At 38.4% G+C, this 11526-nt stretch overlaps 1 protein-coding gene across 1 annotated transcript; it reads left to right on the forward strand.

Moving 5' to 3' along the window:
* The first annotated feature begins 2369 nt into the window (after positions 1–2369).
* LOC5563763 (probable sulfite oxidase, mitochondrial) lies at positions 2370–10517 on the forward strand. Its single transcript, XM_021850417.1, has 4 exons — positions 2370–2594; positions 8505–8692; positions 8759–8986; positions 9192–10517. Exons 1-4 carry the CDS (start codon positions 2563–2565, stop codon positions 10445–10447), a joined length of 1704 nt encoding a protein of 567 aa, XP_021706109.1. The 5' UTR covers positions 2370–2562; the 3' UTR covers positions 10448–10517.
* The last annotated feature ends 1009 nt before the right edge of the window (positions 10518–11526 follow it).

Raw genomic sequence — 11526 nt, forward strand, 5'->3', positions numbered from 1 at the left:
CTCTGAAAGTAATTGAATAATCATCTCAGCATGATTTATATTGCTGTTTGCGTTTGAGCTGCAAATCTTGACTAAATGTGCTTCAAATGCGGTAAGACAAAACAATCAAAGGACACCTAGCAACGATGATGCATTCGATTCGCACCCCGATATGCTCCAATGCACCATACTTCCGGAGTATGAAAGTAGCTTATTGCATTTTCTAATGATTGACCGAACGTACAATATATAACATCTTGATTGCTTAGGCTTCCAGAAAGCAATCAGCAAATTATACACGTTTGTATGAGAAGCCAAACATTAACATTGAAGCTATTTTATATTAATACCTACTTTTTTCCATATGGGACTGTTATGCTTTTATGGGCTGTCAGTATACATCGCAATGTAGTATCTGTATTCATACACAGAGGTCTCTACTAGACTACATGCAACTAGTTTAGCAACACCACTCGGCTTGTGCGATGAAATGTTGTTTACTATAGTCCGAGCTTTAACAAGAAAAGCGTTGTGATCTTGGATGCTCAAAGTGGCTTAGAGATTAATTTCAATAAATAAAAAATCCGCATTATTTGTAGAATAAATTGGTACCGTACAGTAAATACGGTTTCAGGTCAGACCATCATACAAGTTCAGTTGAATACAAATTGTTTGCATCTAGTTTCAATGAGTAGTTTCATGTAACTAATAAATAACATTGCGGATTTTTTTTTTTGGTCCAAAAACCGGTATTGAATTAAATTAGAGTTGCTGAATCCATAGTCATTTTCAAAAATATTATAGCACGTCAAGTTTTTGAGATATTTCTAGTTGAAAACGCAAAATTTGTCAATTTCTACAAACTTGCATGCAAGTTTAAACTTGTATGGCGATATATTTGCTTATTTTGTCACATAAATCAAACTTGTGTCAAATAATTTTTATCAACAAAGTTAATACTACCTTCGATGCTCAAAAATTATTTTTGATGGTTAATAAAAGTATTGTATTTTACCATATAGAAGAAACAAACAATTTTGAAATAAAACTGCAAGTATTTTGAAAAAGTCGATTTTCTTATGCTATTTAAATTATGTTTTATCTCACATGAAAGCTTTAGTCCTATTTTTCATGTTTGGTAGACAAAATCACTAAAAAGTTTTATAAATCATGGTTTAAATTTCATGAAAAAATATAAAACTAGTGTTTTAGACAAATTTTGACCTGTAGCTCAAAATTGTAACGTACTGGAAAATTTCTAAGAGTGGCAAGATCGGCAATTTAAAATTAACTAGAGTCACAAAATCTAATCCTTTAGACACGCAGAAATGTCATTTTTGTTACACTCTGTATGGATTTCTTTAGCATACAAGTGGATTGAAATGGAAAAATATTATGAGCCTTCCATAAATCCACGAACGCAAGAAAACCAATTGACATAATTTATGTTATGTTGCCCATAATCAATTCAGCTAACAATACCATCAATTTATTCTTTCATTATACTTTCAATGTATGGCACACCTAGAAACCTTATCTTAAGCATTATTAATCTCTGATAATAAATCAATATAATTTCCTGCACTGCTGGGGAGGTAAGTCAATTTCTATGTTATCTTTTAGGGAAAGTGGCTCAAAATGAATGACGAAAAGACATGTTTACTAAAGGGTTTGTGCTAGTACAAGTCTAGGAGTTCGACCAAAGGAAAAGTATTCGACTATTATTTTTTCACAGTATACATTAATTAAATTTGCATATAATACAATATAAAACATAAGCTCTCTTGCAATTAGATCGTACAGTTTTTACTAGAGCTTACTGAATAAAGTAACCTTATCCGTTGCATCATTTTGTGAGTCTTTGATGATTATGATAATGTGACCAGATGTGTCCCGGAAAAAAATCCGGGACGCATGTTAGATCTCATCCCCATTGAAGTGCTATCCATATTTGATGTGTAATTTATATTCACATTCAATCTAAAACATGTACTAAATACTAATTTAATTGAAACAAAAAGTATTGACACTGTACTGCTAAGTTAAAAATTGCTCTGTCCCGGATAATCCGGGACGTCTGGTCACTTTAGATTATGATGTCTAGTAAAGTTTCCCATTTATAATTATTTTAAGCGCTAACAGTTTTATTTGAATAAGAGAAAACATGGCAAATCATAAATATGGCATCTTGCTCTGCGTTCCCCTTCTCTGTCATACATGTTTGCGGTCGTGCTTCTGTTGCTATCAGCGTGCACAATGATAGTAGCGAAGGTATGGCTACAGTCTTAAGTTGTTGGAGATACAAATAAAACATATCTATCTAACTAAATAGAACTCCTTTGAGAATTCTATGATGATACACTAATGCCCTTCTGATGCAAAACCAGTTTTCCGTCCACCATCTGAGTACAAGGGCATTTATGTTGTTATTGACTTAATGGCAATTTTGTGCGACGAAGTGTGTGCAAAATTCCCAAAAAAAAGCCGGTCACTGCCTTTGAATGTGTTGTTTTCGAGCGATTCGAGTTTCTTCACCTATCTTAGCTCGTTCGTTAGTCGGTTTTATAACGCGTAGAAGTGAAGATGTTGTCTCGCGGTGTACTCCACTTGAGCAGGTTGGTTTTGTGGCTGGCGATTTGTGTTTGTGATTTTAGTAGAAGATGAAGAAATTTGCGTCAATTCACTGTTGATATCAATGAGGGTTATTTCTGATTATCATTTATTGACTTTATCTCGATATATTAGCGTTTTATGCAACATGTATGGAGTTATGTTACGCGTCATATTCCACTATCTAACTTTGATGGTGTTTTGTTTTGGTTGTGTGATAATAAGGCAATGCGAAAGATAAGATTGACCTTTCATTTGTCAAACCTCTTCTTCTTTCATTGTGAACATTCATTTGAAGAAAACACTTCGAGAAAGCGCTTGGAGGTCAAGATATGTATGATATTCGTGATGATTCTGAAATGATATGAACGATATAAGTTATACATAAGTTATTTCAATTTTTGAAATGAATTGATTTAAATTAAAATGAGTAGGAGAATTAGCGTTGGGCAAATTTGTCCAGAACATCGATGTTACTGAATCGATTTAAATTTGATATGTCGTATCGATTCACCGATTTAATCGAAACATTTGAATCGATGTTTTTGAATCGATTCGATTTTCGAAGTCATATGAAAATTTACAAAAAGAAGCTTTTGAATTCAGAGCAAATACAATTACTTGATTATTCAATTCCTCCATTAAAACATCATCTGACATAAAAAATATGTGCATCAAAAACTTCAAGGCTCATGCAGAACAAGGTTCATGGTTCGTAATATCATTGAAAAATTCTACTTAATTACATCCTTTTGAATCGAAACAAAAAATTGAAAGAAGAAAATCGATTCACTCGATTTTGAGTGATCCTAACATCGATTCAAAAAATCGATTAATTGGAACAAAAAAATCGATGTTTGCAACATCGATTCAAAATCGCCCATCGCTAAGAAGAATACTTGGAAGTATATAAACAAGTTTATTACTTTTCCATTTAATTGAAACTAAAAATGTTTATCCTTTGATCAATATGCTGTTTTAAGCCTTAAATGCAATTGAAGAATTACAGTTGTGACGGCAATACAGTCACCCCACAGTTGTGGATCAACTAAGGGTCATTTTTCAGAACAAAGTATGATTAAAAAACATGGTGACGCTGTACAAAATAAAATTACCTCCCTGGCACTGCAGAATATAGTTGTTTTTGAGAATACACCTCAAAATACCCGCCTGTTTTCGGAAAAGTGTCGATTTCGATAGAAATTTCAAACGATGTCCATCCCACAGACGAGGATCAGTGGGAGAGGAGGATCCTTATTATGGATCAAATCGGCTCATATTATGGATCAAAACACTATAACAACAATTTATCTGTGTCAGTGCAAAACCAACTAATTTTCTTTGAATCGAAATCGTGCGATAAGTTAGCAACAATCATCAACGACGCATACAAATTTCAATGACGGCCTACTTCGCCTTAAGCATATTATATGGTTGTGATGCTGTACAGATTTATGGTCCTCATATAGAACATGTGTTCTGCGTGATTGCAACTCTATTTGATGAGATATTCCCGTTTTAATCCAACGCTGATCCATATCTGTGTGCTATCCATAACTGTGGGGTGACTGTACGTTAATGAGAATGCTACATAACTAACAATGGGGCGAAGTAGAATATATTTGTTTAATATCGTTGCATATACATGTAAGGTATAAACGAACCTGTGGGATGTGAGATTTTAATACCAATACCGTATACAAACCTTGCATGTTTTGTATCTGCAACGGTAGAATACAATATTCGAAAGGTTTTCAGGCAAAACTGTATTAAAATCTTTCAATCACTTTGGTTGGGTGTAGGCATGCTAGAAAGGTTCAACTTTGTAACAAAGTACCGTAAAACAGGGTATCATTAATAGGGATGACTTTTCTAAAAATAAGCATTTTTCTTTGAACATTTGCAATTCTTGAATGGTAGTTTGGGTACTTATAGTAATAAGTCTATAAAAACTAAGATTTTTGTAAAAAAATGACTCATAAAATTTTTCAATTTTCCCTAAAAATAATTTGCGTGATTATGAATAAGCTTACCGAATATATGTTCTACATATGAGTTCTGCAAACAGTATAAACTAGAGCAGTGATTCCTGAAGTGGGCGAATTCGCCCCCCCGGGGGCGATTTTCACGTCTAGGTCGGCGAAAACTTTTTAAGTTTAATTTGGTGGAGGCGAAAAATTTACAAAGGGGGCGAAAATACTAGTAGTCATAGGAGAAATTTGAAACAACGACTCATAACTTGTGAAGGAAACACTCAATTTACTGGAAGATCTGAAAAAAAATACCAATTTCTCATCTAACAATTCAACATTTTCTTGTCTGTACTTTTGAGCATGCTCATTTTCAAACCACGACAGACAAAACTTCATGATTGTTAAAAAACAAAATGTTTGCATTATGCATTCAGTTTTTTCAGATCATGTGAATTTAAACAAGAATTCCTTAAAGACAACATAAATCCGAATAAATCGTAATCACAGATAACATTAGAAGTATTTTCGATGGGATAATTATGTGAAAATGAAAGGGAATATCTTTAAAAAAAAAGTGGTATATTTTTAGCCAGACTTCAGAACAAGTAAACTAGTGTTTCTATTGTTGGTCGGGTCTATGGAAACCCGAATTTTCAGTGATAAAATTTCTAAACTACTTATTTTAATATTTTGATTAAACTCATTCTTGTCAGTTTATATAGCAAAATTATTTTGCACTCAAAATTACGGAAAACCCCAAAATTCAGGTGCCTACGATAAAACCACTTACATATTGCCGAAGATAACCATTTCCATAACATTCATGGATTACAAAAATAAAACTTTTTGGCTTTATATTACTGTGAAAAGTAATTGGATAGTTATATGACTTTTTACATGTATTTTTATGTTTTGGATTGGATGAAAATGCGATCTCCGAATAAGAATTTCACCATACATAATCTGATGGACTTGACTACCGTCGATGGGGGTGACAATGGGTCTAGGGGATGAGATTGAGTCAAAACGGAAAATTATGATTTATGTAATATATCAGCTAATAACGCTGATATCGCTAGAAATAATAATTCATATGTTGGGGAACATATTATTACACATAATTCATCACAATATACATTTTTAGAATTAGTATTTTTTGTTTACTATATCAATAAACTTGTATGTTGAAACTAAATAAAATTTACAGCATTAAATTTCTCCTGTGCAAAGTATAACGCATGTACTTTAACCTCTATCGTTGTATTAGTAGAAGGTTGAAAGACTTTTCATTACACTTCACAAGTATTTTCCGGAATCTAATTGATTTTTCCACAAAAAAATTATTTCTTTCGGTACAGTGTCTAAAACATTGAAAATGGGGGTGAGATTGGGTCAAGCAAGAACGATAGTAAATTAAATTGCTAGAAGTTTATTGGAGTTAAATTGCGATAGTTATTCAAAAAATAAATCGCACATATTCCTTTTTGACCCATTGTCACCCCCAACGACGGTTATTCAGATTACAATCATCACCCACCATTTGAAAGTTAAGTGTCGTCAAAGTAAGATAACGCGGAAGAATCGTACAGAACAATTTATTTTATATGCTCATATTTTATATGAGTTATACTGCCGTGAAGTCAGTCCCATCTGTAAAAAGTAGGCATTGAGAAAATGGGCTGTGAAGCATAGTGAAGCATTGGAAGACATGATAAAAACTGAACTCAATTCAAGTTTAACAAAAATGCAGATGAGACTGACTTGCGATTCATGGCAGTATACTTCACAGAGGCCTTAAGGCCCAAGTAAAAATGGTACAAAAGTCAAAACTGAAAAAGCAGTTTTCTCTTTATAAATCGACAAATTGATGAAAATAAAAACACACAGCACTTATATTTGCCAAATAAGAAGGCTGTGTGTTTTTATTTTCATCAATTTGTTGTTTTAAAAGGAGAAAACTGCTTTTTCAGTTCTGACTTTTGTGCCATTTTCTCTTGCGCCTTAAGGCGAAGTAGGCCGCAGTGATGGAAAGTGGCGAACATTTCTGCTGAACTGGAACAAAAACAAAACTAAACGCTCCCGAGCGTCAAAGCGCTGGTTGACTCGCATCTGTCGTGCTCCCGAGTAATCGAAGCTAAAAATGATTCGCGAACGTGTTCGGAGCTGTTCAGAGACAATATGACTCTTTTGGGAAATATGGTGTTTTTGACTACAAACTAGTAGTTGACTGTTGATTTGATGGTTATACAATTAATTTGTCTGTCAAAATCATAATAAATCACACCTTGCTCGATTACTCGCGAGTAAACGTTCCCGAACTTGTTGACATGTTCTCCCGAGCAGACGGGTGCGGACTTACTTACACCTAGCCAGTTCGCGAGTCTGTGATGTTTGTTATGCGTTGGTATACACTCGTGAGCTGCTTCGTGATGGGAACTTTTCCACCACTGGTAGGCCGTCATTGAAATTTGTACGCGTCGTTGATGATTGTTGCTAATTCATCTCACGATTTCGAATCAAAGAAAATCAGTTGGTTTTGTACTGACACAACTGAAAAAGTATCAGCATACTTTATGCATGTTTGCGAGTACAGTGATACTTTTTCAAGCCTATTATAACAAATTAGAGGTTCATGCAACTTACCTTAACCTCAGGGGCTGCCTACTCTGCCACTCGTGAGCAGTTTACGTTGCGCCCGCGCCGCCGCTCCGCTTGCAGCGATGTCACCGCCGCCGGTGGATGAATGGGCGTCGGATACGGGCACCGGGACGCGGTCTCAGCGACCACCACACACTTAGGGCACTTGCGGAAATTCTTGGCGCGAAACGTGGGTCACTCGCGTCACAGTTAAAGGGGCGGAGTTTTGGCTGTTTTAAGACACCACTTCGTATCTCGGTTTCGGAGGTAGTTTTAAATTAACGCAATCGTCGCACTATCTGACTCCTCTGAAGGATTATTGCACTCGGGGGACCCAGTATGCTCCCGGTTATCGACCGCACACGCGAGACCTTGTCACGGACACGATTTATAACACTTCGACTGATTTTATGTGATCCGCACACCTTGCTAGCTGAATTTCAATTGCCCCAGCCATCGAGGTCGAGCTCCAACAAAACCCCCAGCTATGGGCGTTTTCTCTCCCGCTCTCTCGCATTTCTGGCTAACCACGTATACCAACCATATCGTGGTTGTGGCAGCTGGTAACCAGCGACGTTGGTAGCGGACGGCGTGTCAATGGGCGGTTTTATTTTTAATAAGTTTATATAATACAAAAACCTAACTCCTAAACACGCAATACTATTACAATTTTATTAAATTATTTTAGTTTATATTAATGGGACAATGACAAATGTTACACTATATGAACTATCAAGGCTGGGTTTTATCACTTTGAAGTTGCAAGCAGCAGAGTCATCTTTGCTGCTACTTAGCCTTAAGGTGAAGATGAATCGAACCATACCACAAATTTTCGAGAGCACAAATCTGTAGAACCGAGTACCCGTTTGAGCTATTAACTTAATCGATTGGTCACCACCAGCTAGTGACCAATCGATTAAGTTTTCAGCTTAAACGTGTGTTGGATTCTCCAGATTTGTGCTCTTGAAAATTTGTAGTATGACTTCGGTTCATCTTCACCTTAAGTGTCCGTAATATCTATCAAAACGATAGCATGAGACGTAATCTCGACTTGTTGGAAAAGGAATCGATTGAGTGATATTGACATTCTCTATAAGTACCTACATGCGTACTTCACGATATCTACTCTCACTATCGGAAAAATATCTTATATTGATCAGACTAGTTCACTATATGTTAGATGTAAATGTAGGTGCTTCACTCTATACTAGCGATTTGAAGTGATGTTTTACAGTTTTCGAGTGCCACTTCTCAAAGTTTCAAATACACATTAAAATTTATAAATTGTGTCTCTATCATCATTAGGGTTTCGCAAAAGACAATCAACAAACAACAGCTAAGATGGTTCAAAGTTAACAGCAGAGTAACGAGCCACGACGAATATGGCTCAAGATCACAGGAAGGATCGCACGATACCAGTGGAAGTCTACTATCCACCTCAGCCGCGTTAGTAGGGAGTTCACTCCTAACATACTGGATTGTTAAAAAGCTCAGTAAGTAAAACTCCTCCATGGACCCTTAAACGGTTATAGCTACATAGATCGTGTTTTCCCACACAGAGAATGATTCAGCGACGGTGTACGCCAAGGCGGCTAGCTCCGATCAACAGGACATCAGTAAGGCCCACACAGAGCTACGCAAGGACCTACCGGTGTACTCGATGGATCAAGTTGGAGAACACAATTCCCCTAAGACGGGCATTTGGGTGACGTACGGCATCGGGGTGTACGATATTACCTCGTTCGTGCCCAAACATCCGGGCAGTGATAAGGTGATGCTCGCTGCAGGTGAGGACCGTAAAAGTTTAAATTAGAGACATAAGTTCTAAAGACATGCATCGAAATAGTGACCAAGTCTCCAATAGGTGACTTGCTATTTATCCTGGATTGTAAAGAGCATCTAACTGCTGTCCGACCGTAGTGCCGATACACAACGCTAAGCAGAAAGTCTCAATTTCCAATAACTAAATCGATTTCCCTTTCTATCACCCAGGCAGCGCCATCGATCCCTTCTGGCACATCTTCCAGCAGCACAACACCAAGGAAGTCCTCACGCTGCTGGAAACATTCCGAATCGGGAACCTCAGGGAAGACGACGTGATCTCAACCCAAGATCAGGACAACCCATGGGCCGCAGAACCCAAACGGCACGCCATCCTGAAACCGACTGCCCAAAGGCCTTTCAATGCCGAACCACCGGCTTCGATTCTGGTGGATGCGTTCCTCACGCCGAACGAGTTCTTCTACGTGCGGAACCATTTGCCAGTGCCGGAAGTGGACATCAAAGAATACGAGTTGGAGATCGACGTCGAACTTTCGGACAAGACGAAGAGCAAAAAGCTCAAGTACGACGATCTGCGAAAGCTTCCGAAGCACAAGGTCGTTGCGACGATCATGTGCGGAGGCAACCGTCGAGGGGAGATGATGGAGATCAAACCGATCAAGGGGCTATCCTGGGGTCCTTCGGCCGTTGGGAACGCCGAGTGGGCCGGTCCACGGTTGTCGGATGTCCTCAAAGCGATGGGAGTCGTGTCGGATGAAACCAGTCACGTGCATTTCGAGGGCCTGGACGTAGACCCGACGTCCACTCCGTATGCAGCTTCAATACCTCTATCCAAGGCCATGGACCCACGTGGAGACGTGATCCTAGCGTACGAAATGAACGGAGAACCCCTAAGTCGCGATCACGGCTACCCTGTGCGCGTCATCGTCCCCGGAGTTGTCGGATCGCGGAATGTGAAATGGGTGGGACGTATCGTGGTCTCCAAGGAGGAATCTGGATCGCATTGGCAGCAGAATGACTACAAGTCATTCAGCCCCAGCACCGATTGGGACACGGTGGATTTTAAGTCCGCTCCTGCAATTCAGTACATGCCGGTGACCTCTGCCATCTGCAGTCCGGCGAATGGGGATCAACTCAAGGCGGACAATGGGTTCATCACTGTGAAGGGCTATGCTTGGTCCGGTGGAGGTCAAGAAGTTATTCGAGTGGATTTAACGGCTGACGGTGGCAATACTTGGATAGTGGCCGATCTAGACCAGGTGGAGAAGGGCACCGGCAGGGGACGTCACTGGTCTTGGTCCCTGTGGACGGCGAAGATTCCTGCCAAGCCGGGACAGAAGTTGGAAATTTGGTCCAGAGCGGTGGATGACAACTACAACTCCCAGCCGGAGACGTTCAAGAATATTTGGAACTTGAGAGGAGTGGTTGGCAATGCGTATAGTCGCATTAAAGTTGAAGTTAAGTGAGGGAGATGATTGTTTTACATGGAAGTTCAAAAGTGCATTAAATCCAATTGTTTATTGTTCTATTATTTAATGATTCGGGTTTGGAATTGAATTGATGACCTCCTCAGATCGATAAATATAAATTTCCGTCTGTTTCGATTATTTGATGGAATGGTGATCGAATACCCCTTATGCTCCACATTCAATTGCGTAGTTTTAAAAAGAATATCTGTCAGAATGAATAAATACTGGAAAAAATAGAGTGGACTCGCCGGTATTCGCAAGAGTATCAATATGCGTCACCCCAAATATTCTCTTTTAAAGAGGACTGATAAACACTATACGATTTAGGGAAAGTGTACCAGTTATGGCCATAGTGGTTCCCTATTTGGGTATATGTGAAGTTTTGATAACTTTAACATTTTAAATATTTTCGAATGTTTTAACATCAAGATATATCTTAAATCTAACTACTACAACACATAAAAATATTCAAAATTAGAAGACATTAGAATAATCACGTAGGGCGAAATAGGGAATCACTATGTTTATAACTGGTAACCCTATGACTGCTTGCCAGTATTAAACCAAGTGTTTATTAGTCCTTGTTTCGTCCAAGGTGGAGCCCTACAATGTGTTGTGGAAGGGATGGAGTCCAGGCGACGAAGAAACAACGAAATACTTTTCAAGTTCGAACTAATTTATTGCCACCGAGAGGCAGCGTGCCTACTCGGTGGGGAACGAATGAAACTACAAACTACATACAAATCGGGTGCACCTTTTATAGGTGCACAGTACGAAAAACAATATCACATTCGCGCGTTCTGCTTTGTGTAGTTTGGCGCACTTGGATATTGCCGCCAAAGCAGAGAAGCATCACGCTGGGCTGATGATAATGCAGATGGATAGGCGGGAAATGAACAATACGAAAGTTGAATGAATCAACTTTCGTATGCACTCCGCTCGGTTGGTGCGAAACAGCAACCGATGATGCCGTCCGTAATGTGAGCGCAAACAGTCCTCTTTAAAATAATGTGGCAACATTCTCAGAAATCTTAAAATTTTTCAAGGAAATAATGTTGATATAGATAACGAGCATG

This window comes from Aedes aegypti, chromosome 3 (assembly GCF_002204515.2).
Source record: "Aedes aegypti strain LVP_AGWG chromosome 3, AaegL5.0 Primary Assembly, whole genome shotgun sequence".
Taxonomy (NCBI): Eukaryota; Metazoa; Arthropoda; class Insecta; order Diptera; family Culicidae; genus Aedes; species Aedes aegypti.